The 22270-nt window shown below is 53.0% G+C and overlaps 1 protein-coding gene across 2 annotated transcripts in view; it reads left to right on the forward strand.

Moving 5' to 3' along the window:
- Positions 1-20085, forward strand: part of ELAVL1 (ELAV like RNA binding protein 1) — a 34242-nt gene extending 14157 nt beyond the window's left edge. For both annotated transcript variants that reach the window (XM_072947800.1, XM_006206327.4), the window contains exons 3-6: positions 7164-7267; positions 10654-10807; positions 15593-15818; positions 18571-20085. In XM_072947800.1, coding sequence (XP_072803901.1) covers positions 7164-7267; positions 10654-10807; positions 15593-15818; positions 18571-18895 — 809 coding nt within the window. In that variant the 3' untranslated portion in view covers positions 18896-20085. The remainder of the gene's footprint in view (positions 1-7163; positions 7268-10653; positions 10808-15592; positions 15819-18570) is intronic.
- Positions 20086-22270: the final 2185 nt, after the last annotated feature.

Below are 22270 nucleotides of genomic sequence, written 5' to 3' on the forward strand. Positions count from 1 at the left end.
ACACAGATGCGCCCCCACAGCTTAGCTTTACCTTCAGCTTGCCACCTCTCTTTCAGCCAGAAAGTCCTCCTGAGCTCCAGACCCCTCAGCTTCTCAGTGTTTTCCAGACTGACCTTGACTCTCCCACAGGCCAACTGCTTGTTTGCCAGGGTCCCCATCTTAGCAGATGGCACTCCGTCCACTCAGTGGCTCCAGTCAGAAATCTAAGCATGACCTTTGACCTGTGTCCCTGGCACTCGCCCTTCTGGATACTTCCATCCCTTTTCCTCTGTCTCTCCTGCCTCCATCCTAGACCAAGTCTCATTGTCTTCTCCTGTCCTATTGCTTTAGGCATTTAATTGGCCACCCGTGCTCCCTGCAGACCATTCTCCTGATTCTTTAAGGAAGAGTTAGGAATCTCTGTTAACACTGAATACACCCTGTCACTCCCCTGCTTTAAATCTCTTCAGTTCCTGTGCCCTGTTTGCTTTAGGATATCTTTTCTGGCCTGATCTAGTCAGTATTAGATGCGCCTCTCCAGGGTTCCTATAGCCATTGGACAGACCTGCAGAATGGGTTTCCACACTGCACTGAAATTACAACTTTCTGGTCTAGTAGGTCCATATGGTTCCCAGAGGCAGGGACCCTGTTGTATCCCCAGATGTAGCCATAATCAGTGTTTGTTGAATGAATGAATGAATGAATGGGTGTAGGGGTTAGAGGAGAATGCAGATCAGCTTGGACATTCATTCATTCATTCATTCAGCAAATGTTTAATGAATGCTGACCATAGGCCTGGCATTGGTGATAAGAGGAAGTGGGGACGGGGTGGTGCCTGGGATACAGGGAATGTTCTGTGTGCTGGCCCCAAGACTCAGTGTTCCTGGTCAGCCAGTCCCCAGTGTTGGAGACATGGGTTTCTTGCTGCCTGTTCATCCACAGTCACTACCTAGCCTTACTGTGCAGCCCTGCCCTGCTCTCTGTCCTGGTGTCTAATCCCTCTGCAGATGCCATATGGCCCATGAGGGACCGTGAGCCAGCCTCCACCCTCCTGGACTAGGTCATGCTGGCCACTTGGTCCCCAGCCCCCGGCCTGCTTGCTCGGCTTCTGTCTCATTGCCTTGAACCTCTGGTCAGGACAAAGCCCATACCCTAGCCTGCAGCTCCCAAGTCTCCTTGGGACTCTGTCCCTTTCATCCCCAGCCATTGCACCCCGCAGTCACCCTCTCGGGCTGGACTGAGCTCTCGTCATTTTGCAGACACAGCCTGCTCTCGAGCTCTTGTGATCTCATCAGTACCATTCCCTCTGCTGGAATGCCCTTCCACACCTACCCAGCCTGACCACTTTTTCTTCTTAATGTGAATCACTTTTGTTCTTTATAGATAAAAATTTAACACGAGAGGGCAGGGTATAGCTCAGTGCTGGAGCGCGTGCTTAGCATGCCTGAGGTCCTAGGTTCAATCCCCAGTACCTCTCCATTAAGAAACAAACAAACAAACTTAATTACCCCCCCCCCCAATTTTTTTTTCTTTTAAATTTTAACATGAGACAAGCAGGAAGAAAAGTTTAAATTACCGATAATCCCATCCCTGTTAGCTTTTTGGTTCATGTCCTTCCAGACTCTTTTCTTTACATATTCATGTTCTCAAGCTGTTGTGTGCTTTTATAAAAATGGGCTTGCGCTACCGAAGCTGTGTGGGAAACTTTTCTTCCTACATCTGTAAACATTTTTCCCTGTCCCCAAACATAGCTAGCTCGTGGTCACAGTGTCTACATAGTATTCTGTTGCATGCAGTTCTGAGCTTACAACAGGTCGTAACTGTTTTTCCCTAGTTACCAGCCCCACTGAGATAAATATCCTGGCACCAGTCTTTGCTCACGGGTTATTTCCATGGGAATTCTTCTTGGAAGTGAACTAGCAGATGGGAGAGTGTGTACCTTCTAAAAGCTCTTGAGCTATATTGTCACCTGGCCCTCCAGGGGGTCTTTGGTTCACACGCCCTTCTGCTCAGCCCTGCCATCCATCCCCTAGGCCAGGCAGGGTTTCTCACCTCTTCTTGTTCTTCGCAAAAGTGAAAAATAACATCTGATTGTGACGGCAGTGTGCATTTCTAGTAAAGAAAGTTTCTGTTTTCCCGTAATTACTGGCTGTTTGTGCCCTTCTTTTATAAAATACCCTTCTTATCCTTTGCCCATCTTCTTTCCTTTGGAGACGTTTGCTGTTTCTTCCTTATTGCCTAATTAATTCACTCATTCCCCCAAGATCCAGTCTCTCCTCCGGTAACATCTTCCCTTGAGCCTTGTGGACCTTGAGAGAAGGCGCTCGAGTGTGCCAACCCCTCACGGTGTAGAGGAGGGCCTCGTCCACAGGCCGGGGCCACCCTCTTCAGCTGTGCATCCCAGGTCAGGTGAAGAACACTAAGGGATTAAAGCCTTACATCTGGCTGCTCTAGTGTGGGAAAGCAAGGCAGAATGCCGTGGAGTTATCTGTTAGTCTTGACCCCATCTAAAGAGAGAGAGAGAGAGACATTTGGGAATGAATGCAGGAGCACTGGCCCAGGGGTCATCCAGCGGGGCATACAGAGCACTCGCTGCAGAGACAGCCTCGTTTCCCCGGGCTGGCGGCTCCCTGGCCAGCAGCAGCACCAGGGGACTGGGAGAAACGCAGGTCTCAGGCCCCACCCGGCCCCACTGAATCAGCCAGTCTGGGGTGTTGGAACCTCCCTGGAGAGGGGACAGTGCTGGTGCCTGGGCAAGTTAGACCCAGAGCTGAGTAGCACCGCCCTTCCTGCAGTGAGGGGCTCTGGCCTGGGACATCCCTAGATCTCAGGCCTGGGGCTTATTCATCCTTCATCCCTGTCCCTTCTCCCTCAGCCTCCTTTTCCTCATCTCCCTCCCTCCCCTCTCCACCACACCTCCAGTCCCGGGCTCTGGTTGCCCCCACCCCTGACTGGCAGGCCTCGCCCTCCTCAGGCCCCAGCAGCCTGTGCAGGATCCATGCCCTGCCTGTGCTTGCCCCCCAGCACCCCTGCTCCCCCATCAGACCTCAGAGCTCCCATGTTCAGGGCTGAAGGGGGCGGGGGCAGCAGCTGACCTGCCTTCATGGCATTGACTCCAGCAGGCTCGCTGCCTCTAAGGGGCAAGAGAATCATCTGTAGGGAACTTGGAAGTGCAGGTTCCCACGCCTGCCCAACATCCTGGGTCTTGGACTGAGGAGAGCCCCAGGAAGCTGCATGATTACCCTGAGTGGCTTGTGAACCCTGTTAGAGAGACAGTAACTTGGGAAGTGAGGGCCTTCTGGAGGCACCTGCTCCAAGCACAGACCTCCAGGTTGGGGCTCTTCTGTGTAACCACGGGGAGCCCCACTCCCCCAGGCACTTCCAGCAGTGCTTCAGTAGGCGGCTTTACAAGCTGTCCCCACTCCTGCCTTCCCACCCCCATTCTGATGTCATTGGTCCAGGATGTGGCCTCACCAGTGATAGTTTTTAGCAGCTGCCCTGGTGATTCTAACAAGCGGCCAGAGTTGAGAGTCATTGGTTTATAGCGAAGGAAAGGGTGGAGGTGGGCCCTCAGCATTGTGTTAAGCACTTTAGTCTCCGTCCTCATTCAGTGAGTGAAGACCTGGGGCTCCCCTTCATTCCTCTCCTGACTTCCCTCCCTCTGTATGCAGGTGCCCACCACAGAGGGTGGAATAGCCTGGGGGACAGAGCCAGTCCCTGTCTGGGAGTGCTGGCAGGGAGCTGCTCCCTGGCACTTTAGGGACCGTGGCCCCCTGGTGCTCCCTCCCGCATCAGCCCACCTGCAGGTCCGCTTGGTGGGTCCTCTTTCTGCTGCCCCTGCCCTGACGCGTGGCCCTCGTCTCACACCTGGTCTGGCTCATGGGCTCCCCAAGGTCTCTGCACTGGTCTTGGCCCCGCCGCAGCCGCTGTCCACCCCGCCGTCTGGGCCGTGCCTCCAGCTTGTTCTATTCAGCCGTGCTGGCTGCCTTTCATTTCCTGGAACACCTCAGAGACTTGGCGCTTGCTGTTCTGTCTGGAATGCTCACCTCCAGCCGCCCTGAAGTCTTGCTTCTAATATTACCTCCTCAGAGGGCGCTCCTGAGAGCCCTGTCCCCATGGACCTGTCCTGGCAGTCCCTCTCGCACCGCCTGGAGGTTCTCCTCGGAGCACCTGCATGATGGCTTTGTTCGTTGGTTTTTTGCTGGTTTGTTGTCAGACTTGCCCAGTGGGAGGTGCGTTTTGTTAAGGAGTGAGCTGTCCTCTGTGATTATCATTAAACCCACTGGCCAGCCTGGCACGGGGCCCGACACGTCATAGGTACTCAGTTGGTATATGTGGACTCGTTGAGGAAAACTGGAGGAGGAGCAGGGCTTGGGAAGAAGGCAGTGGCCATCTGAGGATGTGTAACTTCTTAGGTGACGTTCCAGATGTGGGCACACAGTGGTCAAGGAGGTCACCCAGGAAGAGTAGATGACAGAGACAAGGGCCAAAGGTAGAGCCTGAGGGACCATCTCGATGGAATGGGCCCAGGATGAGGAGCCCAGAGAGGGCCAGTTGGGGAGAAGGGAAACCTGGTGGTGGTGTCACATCCTGGAGGAGGTGGTGCCACAAGCTGGTCATTAGCGCCCAGTGCTGCTGAGGGCTCTGGGAGCTGTGTCCTGAAACTCTGTGGGACTGGGGTGGCACGTTGAATGGCCTTGGTAAGGCCTGAAGGGGAGGGGAGTAGGGAATCAGGAACTGAGGTGGGGCTGGGCCTGTGTTTGTGTGCCGAGAGGAGCCAGCTGCAGCAGAAGACACAGAAACATGGCCTGGGGCACCTGAAGCCCGGTAGCAGAGGAGACAGGTGGCCCAGGGTTGGGACTGGCCTTGTGGGAGGAGCAGGAACACAAAAGATGAGAGAGAGGCGCAGAGGATCTGGGCTGACAGGGCAGTCTCCGTGGCCTGGGCACAGTGAGAGGTGGAGGGTGATTGGAGGGCTGGTGCTGGGGAGCGAAAGTCCCAGCAGGGCTGGAGTTCGGTGGGACATAGACATTCTGCGCTCTCCGACTTGACTTTTATAGTCTGGACCATCTGCAAGGTCCCTGAAGTTGTCGGCCTGGAGTCCAGTGTCATTTTCTGAGCTGCAGGTCTGATTCTCCCGCTGTATAGGCCCTACCCCCACCACCCTGCTGCTCCCAACATCCTCACTGTCCAAGGCTCAGGAAGCGGGTCTCTGAGACCCATGGCATTTTATTAGAAATATGGGCCTGGAGGATCAGGTTTTGTTTTTGTTTCTTTAAAAATGAAAATGGCCTGTGCAGAATTGCTGATAATTTATGTAGCTACTCTGCCCTGAAGGAGGGAGCATGCACCTCCACAAGGCACTCATTACACATGGGCTGTGCAGAGTGACTTCCTTCCAAGGGCTGCAGTGACCGTGGGGGAGGAGAACCCTGGCAAACCGATTGCCTTGGCCAGGGGACCAAGGCCAACTTCAGCGGTGATGAGTCATGTTGACAACATGCACCCCGAAACAGTGTCAGAAGGCACTTCACTCTGTTGTCCTCCTCCTCAAAACTCCTTATAACCCCTGCCTGACCAGAGAAGAAGATCTGTCAAACCCAGATTAGGGGAGATTCTACAAAATTCCTGATGAGTTCTCAAAACTCAAGGTCATCAGAAAAGGAGAAAGTCTGAGAAACTGTTGCAGCCCTGAAGAGCCTAAGGAGACTTCACAACTAAATGTCGTGTGGGGTCCTGGATGGCATCTGAGACAAAAAAGGACATCAGGGAAAACTGAGGCAGTCAGAATCAGCTGTGGACTGTAGTTAATAAATCAGTAATGATTCATTAACTGTAACAAGTGTACCATCCTAGGGTAAGGTTACTAATAGGGGAAACGGTGTAGAATATATGGAAACTCTGTATTATCTCTATATTTTTTCTTTAAATTAAAAAAATGAAGTATGTTTGTTTGTTTGTTTATTTCCAAGTGGCAAAACTGGGTTAAGCTCTCCACTGGGTCTCATTAGTGGCAAGATGGGTCTGGGTTCATGGGTGCAGGGTCTGAGCCAGCTCAGCTGCCATAAGGATCTCTGCCTGCCTGTGGCTCGAGGCCTTCTCATGTTTTTACCACCAACTGGAGGGACTGAGCCGAGCTGGGAGGCAGGCCTTTATCCCACCCCTCTGTCTCTCCCCAGAGCAGTGGTTGGTATGTGGTGGGTGCCCGTTAACGTGGCACGTGGACAGGTAACGTGGGCTTGGTGGCTGTTGTCTTCTCTGGGCCTCCTCCTCCTCCTGCTCTGTAGTGAAAGCCCAAGGCTTCTTCCGACTCTGACCCTTGGCCATTGCTTCTCTCTGGGCTTCCTGGAGACCCACAGCCCCTCCCCTTTTGGGCCATGTTCCTCCTGTAGTGTCCATTTAGTGGTCACTCCTGCACTTCTGAGCAGTTCCCCAAGAAGGAGTAGGGCCACCCTGCCTGTAACCCTGGATTTTGTTGGGAAGAACTCAGGTTTCTGCATCCTACAGTCTCCCAGGCTTCAGCTGATGATGCTGGCACCCTGGGAGCTGGCTCTGGACGTGTGGTGCTGTGAAGGTGGGGCCCAGGCCTCTCCCTGTCCTCTTCCCCCAGCTGGGTTGCAGCTCAGAAAAGTAAGGGGAACCGACACCGGGTGGCGCCAGAGCCCAGCAGGCCTTCCCACTCTGGGGATGGAAGTGGCGGAAACCAGCCTGGATGCTGACAGCGGGTGGTCTTCGGGTTCTCCCCACCCGCCTGTCCACTGTTGTGACCGTCCTCCTCCTTCTCCCTCACACAGTCCCCCTCGGAGCACCCCCAGAGCGGCCGCCACCAGTAGAACCCATCCTCCTTGTTGCTTTGGTGGTGGGTTCCCCAGGATACTCTTAGTAACACAGTATTTCTTTTTAAGTAACCTTTTTAAAAAAAATTATAAATGTAATGTTCTTTGCAGAAAATGTGCACATTTGCCAAGGAAGTGTAACAAATAAGCCATCAGTACAGACTATAACCACGATCTCTAATACCCCTTGCCAGAGACCATGCCCGTTAGCATCCTTGTGTGTTTTCTTGGTCTTCTTCTCTTTGGTCTTGTACTTGTGAGCGCAGTCAGACATAGTCCTGTCCATCATCCCTGTCTCGCTCACTTGCTCTCGGTGGTTTAATGATGTCCCCATGTTTTCCCACACAGGGCACAGCTTGGGCTACGGCTTTGTGAACTATGTGACTGCCAAGGATGCAGAGAGAGCAATAAACACGCTGAACGGCCTGCGGCTCCAGTCAAAAACCATAAAGGTAAAGAGCTGCGATCACCATCTCACTCGCTCCTGGCTGTGCCGAGCCCTGGCCTGGGTGAGGGACCCCCTTCCCTTACCATCAGCGTCACGACACCATTAGCACAGTTGCTCCTCAGAGGCCTGGTGCTTTTAGGGCATCAGGGGACCTCCTGTCTGCTCAGGATTGAGGCATTGCGTGTCAGAGGTGTGTTGGGTGGTGCCATCCCAGGCCTTATACCTGTGGCTCTTGGCCTCCTCAGCCCCACCAGTGAAAGCAGGGTCCTGATAGAGGATGCTTACACAGGGGCGGCCCCCTCCGCAGGCCTCCCCGCCTGCTTCTGCTGGCTGAGGGGCTCCATTGTCCCTCCTGCCTCACTGCCTTGTCACAGCCAGCTGCAGTCCTTCTCTCACCAGTTTGTTCAACATGCATTTGGCAAATGTCTGAGTGCATACTATGTGCCAAGCAGTGAGCAAAACAAAGCCTGTGCCCCTGTGGAGCTGGGGTGTGTGTGTGTGTGTGCACGTGCGCACATACAGTAAAAAATATGAAAGCCACATGTTGCAGAGGTAAGTGTCACGGAGTCACATGGTGGCACCAGTGTGTTCTGCGAAGAGGCTTCATGTTGACTTGCAGGAGTGAGGGAGCCATGCACGCGACCTGGGAGAGCCTTAGGCAGATCGACACCAGTGTCCTTGGTGTCTGTGGTAGCCTCTGGGATGAGTTGGTGTGTCCTCCAGGTCTCAGGACAGCTTCCCCAACCTCCCCTCACTTCTCAGCCTGCCACCGCTGACTTCTCCCTCCTTCCCCAGCCTGCAGCCCCACCTCCTTGCTACCATGTGTATCTTCAGGCTCCACCTACCCTGGGCCTGCCTTGGGTTTTCCAGACCTTGGCTCCTTTCCAAGCCCTCCTGTAGGACACGCCTCCTTCCCCACCCCAGGCCAGACCCTGACCCACCTTCCTGCAGCCGCCCCCCAGAGCTGTGTCTACTGCCCCGCGCCCGCCGGTGTGGCCAGTCTCCCTCGACCTGAAGCGACTTGGAATGAGCTTGTCCTCTTGAGCCTTTGTGTCTGCGAGACCCTCATGGGCCGGAAGCCCAAGGTCCTGGGCTTGGCAGGTGGAGCACCTCCCGAGGGCTGTGGCCGTCCAGGCCTCCCCGAGCTGGGGGTCACTGAACCTTTAGTGGTCGTCGGCCTGCGGGAACATCACCCAAGTCTGCTTTCGTCTTCACACGGGGTTCTCCCTGAGGGCGTGTCTGTGTCCACATTTCCCCTTTTTACAAGGACATGAGTCATTGATTTGGGGCCATCTTTCTGTGCTTCGGCCTCATTTTCCCTAACTGCATCCTATTTCCAAATGAGGTCTTGGAGCTGGACTCCAAGGCACGCCCGCTGCCTTGTTGCACACCTGTTGCATGCGGGGTTCCCCAGGGAGGTCTTCAATTCCGACTTGACTCTGAACTTGACAATGGCTAAAGAGAAAAGGAAAGCTCTAGTTGGTCTCGAGGTCCTTGAAGACACCTGTGTTGAAAGGAATTGAAGTGTATTTGGCTCTGAAAGCATTTCCTCTTTATCAAGGGACAGTCTTGAAGACTTCAGTGCCTTCCCGCTGCTTCCCCGGCACTGGTTTGGGAATTTTTTTTCCACAGTGTCCTTCACCAAAAGCTGAGGGCAGACCCCAAACGCAACCCATTCCCAACAAATCTGCCAGTGGCCAGACAGAATGGTCCGGAGAAAGCACAGAACAGCCTCAGCCATGCTGCCTTAAATATGATGCCTGACAAACAGTTGGAGAGACAGCCTCTGGCAGCAGTTTGAGGAGGGTGTTCTGTGGGTCTGGTCAGTGTGGGTCCAGGTGGCACTGGGAAAGCTGACCTCCTCTGGAAGCCAGGATCATGGCCAGGCCACCCTGGTCACAGAAGCCCTGTGGGCCATGGTGGCCTCTTTCTCTGGGGACAGTGCTGCATCTGGCCCAGGCCTCGAATACATCATTAAGTGGCCCCAAAGTGCCTGCACCACAGGCCTCACCAAGGTGCCTCAGGCTTGGATGCACCTCAGGGAAACTTCCAGGGACTGTCAGCTTGTACTGTACTGCCTTTTGGAGGCCACTAGCTCCTGACAGGACCCAGTGCCCTGGCGTGTCCTCCTGATCAGCATCACTTTCTGTTCCACTCACCTTTGAGCTCACCTCCGTGGTCCCCGCCTCCTCTTCAGGTGGAGCTGGGCTGTGACTACACCACCAGTTTCTCCTGTCATTTGCCATCTTTCCATGGCATTGCTGTCTGCTTCACAGGCAAAGGCGATGTCTGTCGTCTCTTTTTCTGGAATGTCATAGGTGCTCATCCAATGTTTGGGAGTCCGCAAGCACATGCATGAAGGGGCATGCGTGTGTGTGTGTGTGTGTGTGTGTGTGTGTATGTGTGTGTGTTCTGGGTGTGTAGAACTATACCTGCCCTTCCTGGAGGCCTGAGCGCTGTGAGGACACTCCTGTTGTCTGTGCCCTTGTGCCTCCCAGTGGCATCTGAGAGGTCATGTTCGCTCCTGTGTTGTGGTCTCAGGCTCCTTGCTGCATTGGTTTTGTGACCCTGAGAGAACATTCTGCACAGGTCTGAGCCCCACCCTTCCAGAGCACACGGTTCTCTGCCTCCTCCTCCTCTGCAGCCTCCTGACTCGGCTCTGACTGCCTTGGGTGTGATTGAGTTCTGTCCCCCAGGCTGCCCCTTTGTAGGCAGAAGGGCTTCGTCCCAGCTGCTCCCTCCTAGCAGGGGCCTGGCCTTGGCCCCATCGCTTCTGGGCCTGCAGGATCCACACAGCTGTCACCCCAACCTGGGAAAGCACCAAAGATCTTTCCTTGCCATTGGCCCCAACACACACACTGTTCTCCCTAAGCCACTGCAGAAGTTCCTTTTAGCTTTCCTTCAGTTTTGCAAAGCATAAAGCCAAAAAACACGTGTGGGCTCGTGTGGGCTCCCCCAGGCCTCGAGCCCTGTCTGAGCTCCCTGCTGGCAAGCTTGCCTGCTGGCAGTCGGGTGTCACACTCCCAGCAAAACCCAGCTCTCACTGCCTTGCCCTGGGCTCCTCACAGAAAGGACCAGGTGGTGTTCTCAGCCCTGCTCGTTGTCCAGAGAGGCCTGAGGCCGTTGAGGGGGTGGAACAAGCAGCCCGGATTGGGTCTGCCCTGCTGCCGACCAGCTTTGGGCCCTGAGTCTCTCGACTTTATGAAACAGGAGTAACGTCTGCCTCATCAGGGTGCCCGAGGGGAGCTGCCAGCACGGGCTGCCGCCAGTGATGAGTGCTCACGTGACCTCCTACCAGAGGGTTGGCTTCTCACTTGAAAACGTAACACCCTCCCTCGATGCTTTGGCCACACACCTGCCCTAACCCCAGCCAGCGGTTTTGTTTTCAAGGTGTCGTATGCCCGCCCGAGCTCAGAGGTCATCAAAGACGCCAACTTGTACATCAGCGGGCTCCCGAGGACCATGACCCAGAAGGACGTGGAGGACATGTTCTCTCGGTTCGGGCGCATCATCAACTCCCGGGTCCTCGTGGATCAGACCACAGGTACGGCGGGCAGCCCCGGACGCCAGGAGGCTGTCCTCCGGGCCAGGGGCCGGGGCTCCCAGGGAAGACAGGTCACTGTTTGATGGTAAATGCTGTGAGTGATTCCTCCAGTGAGGACAGAATCAGTCTGAGGATGCTGGCTTTTGTTTTATGCGGCTGGGCAGGTAAAATGACATAAAAGCAGCTCTTGACAGAGAATGTGAGGCCAACCTTTTATGGTGAAAACACTGAGAGATTCTGGCCCTTCTCGCAGGTAGCCACGTGGCCCGGCTGGGTCTACCGAGTGGCCGTTCTTACTGCCAGCAGTGGTATGCGGGGTAAGACAGTCTTTACTCCAGGTCCAGAGTCCCCATCTTTCACTGCCCCAGAGCTCCAAGGGTGGCTGTTTCTGAGGAGCCGTTCCTTGGTCTTCATGACTCAGCTGCCCCCCTGGGGCAGCACATTCACAGCCCAGAGGGCTCCAGGGCAGCAAATTCCTCTCGCTGGCCATCCCGGCCCCTTTGCCAGGCCCTCTGGGGTCATCTCAGTTCAGGACATGGCAGCTTGGGCTCTGGGCTTTACGTGAAGCAGTCCGGCACCGCTGAGCTGAGCCCCACACCCACCTTCCTGAGAGCAACCCCAGCGGGTGAGCAGTGGCTGGGCTCCACTGTCGCCGTTCATCCACCTGCCCTGCTGGTGTAGGGCCTGGCTCCGTGCGGGGAGCAGTGAGCTGGGACCGCCCTGCTTGTGGGCTGCTCAGCTCTGCTCTCAGCGGGAGTAGGGATGTGCTGACAGACTAGAAAGGAAGGCTGCTGCTCCTGGAGCTCAGTGGAGCCAACGGAATTGTCTGCAGTTGACTTTAATGTTCTTTGGCACAGAGCGTGTTCACCACCCACTTGGCTGAGGTACTAAAAGAAACACTGGCAGGTGGGCCTCAGGCAGTCATAGCTCTGAGGTGACCTCCCTTCTGAGAGACCAGCGGCTCCCGGAGGCTGCAGAGCAGACACAGAGCAGGCGGGCAGGACCTTCCCGGCCCGTGACGGGTGGGGTGGAGGTGCACGCATAACCCTGCATTTTCCTGCACCCTACCCTGAGCTATGTGCTTTGGGGCCAGCGGTCTTGTCACTCGCTCTCCCCTCTCCCGCCCCAGCTGTGGAAGCTCAGCTTGGGGTGTGCAGGCCCCGCCTGCCGGCCAGGTTACAGTCCTGAACAGGGGCCCAACCTGGAGAGGAGTGGACAGCCCAAATCCCCCAGGGGCCTGAGGAGGAGCCTGGTCCCCCAGTGCGAGTTGCTGGCCTTTGATGGCAGCTCTGGGTACCCCCAAGCCTGGTGCAGATGCCCACTCCAACAGCAGGCTGTGCTGAGGGGACATGGACTCCTTCATTCTGCCCCTTGGCTCTGGGGCAGGGGGTGGGTGTGAGGCCCAGATGCTGTATACTTGATATAACCCCCTCTCCGCTCCAGAAGACCTTCCTGTGGCCCCTGAAGTCCCCTTTACTTACCTTCGAGTGTTTGTTGAGAGAGTCATGCAGTTGGCTGGTCAGCATGTGTATTTCTTCCCAGCCCCACCGGCATAGGAGGGTCTAGGGGCGCTGCCCGGGACCCAGAGCAGGGCCCACGTTCCGTATCCTCAGCCCTGCTTTTCCTGATCCCATGCAGACAGCCGTGCCTCTGCTCATCTGTCCAGCCCAGCACTGCTGAGCAGGGCCCGACTCTTTCTCGTTGGAGGCCACCCAGCTCGAGACCACACCCCAGGCTTTCATCCCCACCATGCCGAGGAGGTCACTCCGGACAGCTTCCTAACGGACAGCCCATTTGCTGGGGATTTTGCCCCCTTTCCCTCTGCAAGGCTGGTGTCTCCTAGAGTTTGGAGGCACTTCAGGGTTTCCTCTTGGTCTTGGCCTTGAACTCAGAGTTGTGCCCTCAGGCCTCCCCGCCAGTGTCTGCCACTTCAGCGAAGGGACTGCCGCCCCACCGCCTCCCATGTCTCTCTGTCTTTAGGATCTTTGCAAGAGGACAAAAGGAGAAGCTATGAGGGGGTCCCAGGGGTTCCCCCCTCTTCACAGCCCTCCCCTAGCCCAGGAACTGGAGTAGGATGGTGAGCCCCTGGGACTGTGAGCCTCCCTTCCCTCCCTCTGCTCCAGAGGACCACCTGCCCAGGGCTCCTCTGCTGGGGCAGAGGGTGCTCGTTGCTGGGACCCCATGGAACCTGGGCGGCCGGGGCAGAGAGTGGCGTGGCAAGCAAGTTTGCGTGTCAGGCTTGCCTTCATATGCCCTGCTTTCTAGGGTTAGAGAAGTGGGGAAGCACGTAAAAAACCTTAACCTTCTGAGCTGGCCAAACTTTTATTTTTTTAAATTTCTTTGTTTCTTTATACATTTTAATTGTGAACTTCATGGTTTTTTCATCTGGAGATTGTGCCATTTATTGGTCTCTGCTCTTAATTCTAAAAACACTACAGGGAAAAATCCCCACAGAGCCATCTTCAAAAAGTATACGTTCATCAGATCATTGAGTGAGCTTATATCCCCTCTCTGTAAATAACACTCTTTCTCTTATTCAGGTTTTCTCCGTTTCACTCGGGCAATTTTCCTTTGATGGTCATTTTATAGAACCAAACAGGGAAACCACGTTTGCACACACTCTCTCTTTCTGCTTGATCACAAGGTCTTTATAGAGTAGAACTGTGTCCTGCAGGCAGCTCCCAGATACCCGCCTGCAGTTAGATTTCATTCAGGTTCTCGTCTGTCTAAGCCATCGTTCATGCCGTTTAAGAGTAAATAAAAACTGTATGCTGAGTGCGTGTTTTCAGGTGTCCCTTCTGAACTGAAATTTTAAAATGAGCTCGGCTCTAGAATTTTCCTGGCACACATGTGAATTGCTGGGTGTGATCTCACTAATTAAGTGTGTCTCTGGCTGTGTCAGTTTAAAGTTCATGTTTAAACAGTCATGGAGCCAGTGTGGGGGCAGCCTTGAGGCCACTAGAAGCCACTGTGGGGCCTCCCAGGGTGCTGTGCTGGGGGCGTTTCCCACTTGGAGAGCTGGGGGTTGTGCCTTTAGGACTCAGCTGGGGTGTCCACAGTATATCACAGTTGTAAAGGAAGAAGCCCTGGCCCAGGGGCCCCTGCCTGCTGTCTGCCTGTTCAAATGGGGCCCATAGTGTTGCGTCCAAGTCAGGACAGAGTGTGGGATTCTAGGCCCAGAGGGGGACCGTGCCTTGCAGTGACACTTATCTCTGCACCCACTCAGTGTGCCCACGTCTCTCCATGTCCCTCTGAGGCTTGGGGACCAGCTGGGGGACCCCAGCCCTGTGCCCACCCTGGGGACGGTTGGTGGGACCTGTGGGAAATGGCGAAGCAAGGTGTTGGGGCCTGGGAGCTGACTGGGGGATGTTCCTCCTGCTTACACTGCTAGTGGCCCAAGGCCCTGGATGTTCTGCTCTGATGACTGTCATTCACCATGTGCTAAAAGCCTTTATCTAGAGAAGAAAGTGCGATTTAGGACAGCCTGTGACTGGCAGTGGAGGAAGAGTGTCCAGGGTCGGGCCATCTGCTGCAGCCTCCCTGACCGGGCCTCCAGCCCAGTCACATCACCCCAACACTGGCCATCAGCTGTCACCTCTCTGCTACACCTCGATCTTCACACTTGACCCCTATTTCTTCTCCCTAGGTGTTACCTCACCCCCACCCCACCCCATTCCTCGACTTTTTCAAGGGACGAAGGCCCCCATCATTCCTCCTAGGCTCAGAATGTGGACAGATCAGGGGCCGAGGGCAGAGGGTGACTGAGCCCCCTCCCACCTGTTTTGCTCAGGTCTCACACTCGTGCCGGGCTGACCCAACCCTGCTTTCAGCACTGGGCCTTGGACTCAGGCAGCTTGGTCCTGGGCATATTCTAGCTCTGTCAAGGGATGGGGTTACAGCAAGATCCAGGGCTTGCCTTCAGGTGGCTCAGTCCAAGCAGTAAGAAAAGGTGCTCTCCTGAGGCAGCTGGTGGCCGTGATGGGGAGCCCTGGCCCTTCCTGTTGCAGGTACGAAGTGGGCCCCAGGCGGGGACCCTTATGCTGCTGGGGAGTCTGTGGGTGGGTGTCAACTCTGTTGTGTGTGCCTGGGGAGTCTTCTGGGAAAAGAGCCAGTGACCTTAGTAGATTCTGAGGGCAATTTGGGGTCCACAGGAGGGCCCAGGACCTCACAGTGGAATATCCAACAGGTCAGTGAGTTGGTGGTGGCCAGCCAGAGCCTTCAGGGTGAGGCCTGCTTACTAGGACTCCACGCCCTTCCTGGATGAAGGAGGCTGAGCCGGGCACCAAGCAAGCAGGCGTGCGATCAGGCTGGGAAGGCCTGGCTGGGGTGCGAGGCCGATGGCCGGGCTGGCCGTGGGAGGGAGTGTCTCCTGGCCCAGAGAGAATTCCGCGTTGCCCGCCCACTCCTCAGCACACTGTGCACCACACTGTGGTGGCCCCTGGTGTCAGAGTAGTGGTGGCGTTTAATCTCCTGTAACATAGCTTCCTTTAAGAAGGAGGTTTGGGGTGTCTGGAACGTCCGTCACCAAAATATCTTTGGCACTAAACTGTGGAGTTGTTGCTTCAACTCAGAAGAAAGTCTGAAACCTTAAGCTTTTATTAGTCATTGTTTGTTTTTTTTAATTTGTTCATGTTTCCATTATTTAGGTTTAATTTTTGTTTATCTCATTAACCAAGCATCCGGTTTGAACCACAGTTGACTGACTGACTTGACTTTTGCTTTTCAGTTTTAAAAATCCTTACATTGTTTTCCCCCTAACTCCATTTTTGTTGGTTTGTTAAAAAGGTTTGTCCAGAGGGGTTGCGTTTATCCGGTTTGACAAACGGTCGGAAGCAGAAGAGGCAATTACCAGTTTCAATGGTCATAAACCCCCAGGTTCCTCCGAGCCCATTACAGTGAAGTTCGCAGCCAATCCCAACCAGAACAAAAACGTGGCGCTGCTCTCCCAGCTGTACCACTCACCGGCTAGACGGTTCGGAGGCCCCGTGCACCACCAGGCACAGAGATTCAGGTGGGTCAAGAGGGCAGTGCTCTCACCTACGCAGCCTCTTCCCACCACGGCTCAAGGTGCCCCTCCAGTTGTGCGTGGCCCTGCTGGCTGGGTGACCACGTGCAATGGAAACTGCTGGGCACACAGGGCTGCTCACATCAGAAAGTTGCATTTCATGTCTCCATGCCCCCCACCTCCATCAAAAAGGTATCTGTATGAAGGCTGTTGCTTCCCAATCCCCTTTGTCTTTAATTGGAATTTAAAAAGATGGTGCAGATCCAACCAGCTCCTGGCAGAGTGAGTGTGCAGCGCTCCAGCGTGCAGTTTCTAGTGACAGGTGGGTGGACCCGTGAGTTGAAAAGATCCTCCAATGTCTGGGAGAGGAAAGATGCAGCCTTAGGTGTGCTTAACGCGAGAGCCGTTCTTCCTGAGTCTTCCACAGGTTTTAGACTTTTGATCAGCAGCCCCAAGGCAAACCTTTCTTCTTCATCTACCCCATGGGTCATTTGGTGTCTGACTATCATATTACATGCCTTCGGTTTAAAAGCCCTGTCCTAGAGGTGAACCATTTCCTCGCCTCCCTTAGTCTTTCCATACTGAAATTGATTCTAGTAGCCAGGATCTCGTAGAACAGAGGTGATTAGAGCCAGTAACTTGAGCTCTAAACTCAGGTGTGTTCTCACCTCATGGATAGCTGAGATCCCAGTTTAGGAGCCATTCTGTTTTGTTTCTGTCAGAACCTCAAGAAGTGTCATGAGGGCTCATCTCGGGTGCGTTAAGGACTTTTCTCTGTGATTTTCAGATTTCCCATCTTTTTTAAAGCAGTGAGCTTGGGTAAAACCCTTCTCATTTCCACAGATGCCATTTTTCAAGGTCTCATTTTCATAGTCCAGTAATTCAGAGTTCTTCTCAGCTTGGCTCATGTTCCACAGCTGGCTTTTCTGGTTTAAAGACAAAGGAAGAGGAAGCATTTTTGGATAGAAGTGAGCTAAATTCAGTTTTGAAAGTCAGGTAGCACAGTCGGCATCACTGCTAATTGTGGGGGATGTGTGGACGGCCAAGTCCAGTGAGTTCTCCAGTCCCCTCTGGGAAACCAAGAAGGTTGGAGAAGAGAAAATGGAGCCCAGAGGGGCAAGAGAGGAGCGTGACCCCCAGCGATGGGAGGAAGGAAGGGGCGGGAGGGAAGACTCGCCACCATAAGGCAGACTAAGATATGGACAGGAGGAAGAAAGACCCAGAAGAGGAGAGTTTTCAGTAAGTTCTTATCACATCGAGAGAAGCCCCCAAATTAAGGAAGGGTCAGTTCTCCTTTTGTACCATTGGAGTAAAGAGTAAGGGATGGGTTTCATGATGGCGGAGACGAAAGAAATCAGCTCCAGCCAGCAGGAGAAAACTCACAGTAATGGATACGAGTGAGAATCGTGTCAGTAAGAGACAGTAAAAGGTCACCTCAGGCTATTCTCAGTATAAGATGTACGTAAAGATTTGGTTCATGATAATTTGGGTCCAGATGGTACAAAACTTGGAGAAAACGAGGTCCTTTTAAAAATCAGACTCTCTTTCCAGTTCTCACTGAAAACCAGCTCATACAGATACTTGGGTGCCTTTTCCCACCCCCATTTCAGTGATCCTGTGGTCTCACCACTAATGGGCCACCTGAGTTACTCAATCAATTCAGTCATCGGGTGTGGGCTGTTTAAAATTATTCTCACAAATTCAAAATCATGGCTGGTAATGTGTCTTGATTCCTCTGTCCCTGCATTGACAAAAACCGTTGGCTTAGTGGGTAGCACTTCTGGGGCTGGTCCCTCCTCTCTCATGTCTGTTGAGAGTGAATCTGTGCAGTGGCACTTGAAGGCACCCCACTTACCCCCAGATCACACCCACAGCCCAAAGCCAGATTTTATTTTGGAGTAGGTAATACTTCTTCCATTATATCATGTGGCTTCAGAGGTGCTGTGTCGTGCTCAAGTATTCTTAAATTGACCCTGTGACCATTCCTCTTTAATTTGTGAAATACCTAGAGGGCCACGTGGCTTCAATAACATTTCATCATTCCCCTTCATCCCTACTGCAATGGCCACCGTTTGTAGAAGGCTTATTTTTGACATAACTAAAAGTGTCGCTTTGGAAAGGGCCCTGCGTTTTTGGTAAAGCTTGATGAACTTGCCGTTCCTAGCCCTTGGTTTGGCCCTGAGCCTCCAGGGATATTAAGGCTGTCCAGAGCTGTGGGAAGGAACTCCCTGTGCCCTGTACCCTTCACAGGAGTGTGCTGTATCCAGACACTGCTGGGCTGTGAACCCTCGGAGAGGGTCATGACAAGGGCTGGGTACAAAATTCAGGGAAAGAAAAGAAAAAAATTCGGCCCTTCCCCTACACATCAACATAGAGTATGAGGGAAGAGTTTCCTCCGAGGAGAGCTGAGGGTGTAACAGCACCTAGGAGGACCCGGAGAAGCTTCCATCACTTAAAATGTGGGATGTACAAGTGTGACTCAGTGGGACCTCCCCACACACACAGGGAGGGGTGGAGGGAGCAGCTGGTCAGAGACCACCACAGGCCATCTCTCCAAGGGAAGTGAGTGGAGGCCTGACCACCTACAGGCAGCCAGTGTCTCTGAGCCGGGAGTCCACGCCCTCCCTCCGCCACCGTAGTGAATTCCTCTCAGTTAAAAAAAACTCCTGCTTGTGACCGATGGGGGTGTGCCGGCCCCAGGGACCTCACCTGGGCCCCCGCTGACCTTGACCTGAATGCTGTGCTCTCTGTTTGCTAGGTTCTCCCCTATGGGTGTAGATCACATGAGTGGGCTTTCTGGTGTCAATGTCCCGGGCAACGCTTCTTCGGGCTGGTGCATCTTCATCTACAACCTTGGTCAAGATGCCGATGAGGGAATCCTCTGGCAGATGTTTGGCCCCTTTGGTGCGGTTACCAATGTGAAAGTGATTCGCGACTTCAACACCAACAAGTGCAAAGGCTTTGGCTTTGTGACCATGACAAACTATGAAGAGGCCGCAATGGCCATAGCAAGTCTGAACGGCTACCGCCTGGGGGACAAAATCTTACAGGTTTCCTTCAAAACCAACAAGTCCCACAAATAACTCGCTCATGCTTTTTTTGTACGGAATAGATAATTAAGAGTGAAAGAAGTTGAAACTTTTTTGTTAGTGTACAACTCATTTTGCGCCAATTTTCACAAGTGTTTGTCTTAGTCTAAATGAGAAGTGAAAAGGTTTTTATACTCTGGGATGCAACCGACATGTTCAAATGTTTGAAATCCCACAATGTTAGACCAATTTTAAGTTTCTTAAGTTATTTCCTTTAAAATATATATTAAACAGAAGTCTCAGTAGACCGCGTTGCCTGACCAGTCCCTCGGGACGGTGGTGAGACTGAAGCAGGCTTTCACTTCTGAGACTGACACGCGTCTCATTTGATGTCTCCACAACTGGATAGAAATAAACAAAAACGAGATATGACCTTTTAGTTTTAGTTTGGAAACTAAAGATGTTAGACAGATGCTGAGTGTGCGTTTGCTCGCCTGCTTCAACATTTTAAGCGATTTCTGCTTTGATTGACAGGAAATTGCTTTCCCAGGCAGGTCCCATTGCCGCCTCCTGCTCGCTCAGCTGAGGGGCCCTGGCAACGGCGGCCCGTCTGCCTTGGTGACCCCTGAGGTGGGGGGCCCGGGCCGGGCCCTGCAGAGGACGCAAGTGGGTTCCCGTAAGCCCAGGCGCCAATGGGAACGGACCAAAGAGTTTCAGGGAAACTCCAGTGTATTCCAGAGTCAGATCTCAGCTCCAGGCACGCCTGAAGATGTGTTGCTCCTCTGACTTCCCGAATTTCTGTCCACACATTGCATGCACGGTGCCCCACACATCGGATTCTGTTGTTCACAATCATTTCTCCAGTTTCCAAGAGCATTGAACACGGCTCGAATGCGTTAAGATAGCTCTGTTTTTTAATGACCCAGAAACATTTGAGCATTGTATTTCTCGCATCCCTTCTCGTGAGCGCTAGACTTTCTTCTATTTTAGTCGGGTTTTGTTTTGAAACTTTGCTTTCCTATGAACACTCAGCAGAAAAGTTACTTACTTCCTGCCAGTTACCTGTTAACAACAACGACAAAAACCCTTTGATTTGTAGTTTTAAAGATTAACCCTCCAAGTTCTCTTCATAACTGCCTTGAAATTTGGGTTGTTCTGTTAATTTTCTTTTGCTTTTTTTGTGTTTTTTGTTTGTTTTTACTTTTGCATTTAAGACCATTAAATTTGATTTTGTTTTGCTCGAATTTTGTTTTGTTTTTTATTTTACCTTTTCTTTCTTTTTGGCTAGGTAAGGTACAGACTGCCCAGCCTTCAGGGAGGATTTATAAGATCTTAAGAAACAGATGTACTTGCCTCACGACAGAGCTGTGACGTGGGCCTGTGCAGTCACAGATGGTGTTGTTGACAGCAGGGAGCCAGCAGGGAGAGTATGAGGGAGGCCTGAGAAGTGAGCGGGCAGGGCCAGGTCTCCAGGCCGCTCCTCAGGAGCACGCTCTGATTTTTAGAAATAATAAGTGTGTGAGGGAATCAAAACAGGATAGCTTAGTACCAGCAGCTTTTAACCTCGACGTGAGACTGAAACATGGAACGATAGGCAAGTTGTAGTTACCGATGTCATGGAATTGTGGCATTATTTATCTATTTATCTATCTATTTATTTATTTAAGTGGCCTTCACCGGAGCGGCACAGTGTCCCAAGAGGCCCCTGGGCCTGTCCCCACCCCATTTCCCTCCTACTTCATTGAGAGGCTGCCAGCTGCTTGCATTACCCTCCCAAATGTAAGATGTTGCCATATTTTTCTCTCACAAAGGGCCAACCAAGTTCATACCTTGAGGCCTGGTCTCATAAGTTGGCTGAGTGCCAGGGGAGGTCCCCTCCCTCCAGCAGAATTTTCCAGATGCTAAGTCAAAGCCAGCTTATGTGCCTCCTCCTGGAACCAAGGCTCGTTTGCCTGGATTTGACACAAAGAAGGTCCCTGCTCTGCCCTAGAGTGCTCTTCACCCCGGGACTGGGATGCGTTCCTGGAAAAATATGCCTTTTAGGTTTTGCTAGCCTCGGGCCAACATCTTCTCAATGAAGATGACATTCCCAGGTCTAAAAGTGACCCATAAGTGTCCTCACTGACACACGTTCCTGCCAGCCCTGCTAGTGTTGTACGTCTGTCGAGAATTCTGTTGGAAGCATAGACTGAAATGACGGGCCCACAGCCAGCACCTGCCGCAGCTTCTGTCCTCCCTTCTCTTATTTGAACCATACTACTACCCTGATGCTGGCACAGATGGGAAGGAACCAGGAAGTATGTATGATGGAACTTTGAAAGTTGCCTGGAGTTTCTCAGTTCAGTAAGCTGCTCGTTTTACGTGGTGCCCACTCTGTGCAGCCTTCTAGCTAAAAACCCCAGTGTTTCTTTGGGACTTTTAATTTTCAAGTGTGTGGAAGTATTTTACTTTTGACATGTTACTCCTGAAAAATAATTGTCCAGGGAAGTGCCAGATGCTGGCCTGTGTCCAAAAAGTTCATCACATCTTCTCTAGGCTTGTTTGCAAAAAGAAGATCCCAGTTTCTGAAACCACAATCTAGAAGAAACTGTTTGAAACAATTTTTTTTAACATAGATCAATCATATTTGTGCTTCGTAAAATGAATGCTCTCCTTTTATTTGGGAATTTTGATGAGAAAGAATTAAGAGTAGATGATGTTAATTTATCTAAAGTTTGGTTTGGTACATAAATACCAAAGAGGCTCTGACGGCGTTCTCTCTTGGCCTGTGTGACTTCCCCTGATAGGCCTTCAGCAAGCGGCTCCAAATCTGTGAACCTGGTTCTGACTGAGTTACCGATTTTTCACCCCTTGGCTCTGCCTTTCTTTAGCCTTTCGATGTAACATGCCAAGCAGTGGTTTTCTGCAGTGGCTGTGCCTCCAGCCACACGTCCTGTGGCAGGGATTCCCCCCAGTGCCACCTGCTTGCCAAAAAAGCTGAACGCTGGGCTTTCTCAGCCTGTGGGCAGGTGGTGCTGGGTGAGTTCCACCTTCTTTATTCCCAGAAGGTGAGTCTTTCCCCTGCCAAGGGCAGCTGCCTTAACCTTTGAGAATCCGCTCTTGGTGTCAGCGCTGGCAACCCAGGGGCCAGGGTCTGAACCGTGCTGCTCTAGGGAAGGGGGTGCCCCGCTGGGTCAGACAGACAGGTGACTCCAAAGACAGTTACTGGCAATAACTTACCCTGGGTTGCCTCCAGACTAGGGCCATGGACCGGCCCCCGTCGGCTTTCAGCCTTGAACGTCAGAATTAACACCTCCCAGCTGTTCTGTTTCACATCCGATTCCGCCTGGCTTGACCTCTGTGCTTTTTGCAGCCTTCATGGGTTGGATAGCAGAGAATAAGAATAAGCAGCCGGGGGCCTCTTTCCCCGACCCCCGCGCCGCAGCCCTC

Source organism: Vicugna pacos, chromosome 22 (assembly GCF_048564905.1).
Source record: "Vicugna pacos chromosome 22, VicPac4, whole genome shotgun sequence".
In the NCBI taxonomy this organism is placed as follows: Eukaryota; Metazoa; Chordata; class Mammalia; order Artiodactyla; family Camelidae; genus Vicugna; species Vicugna pacos.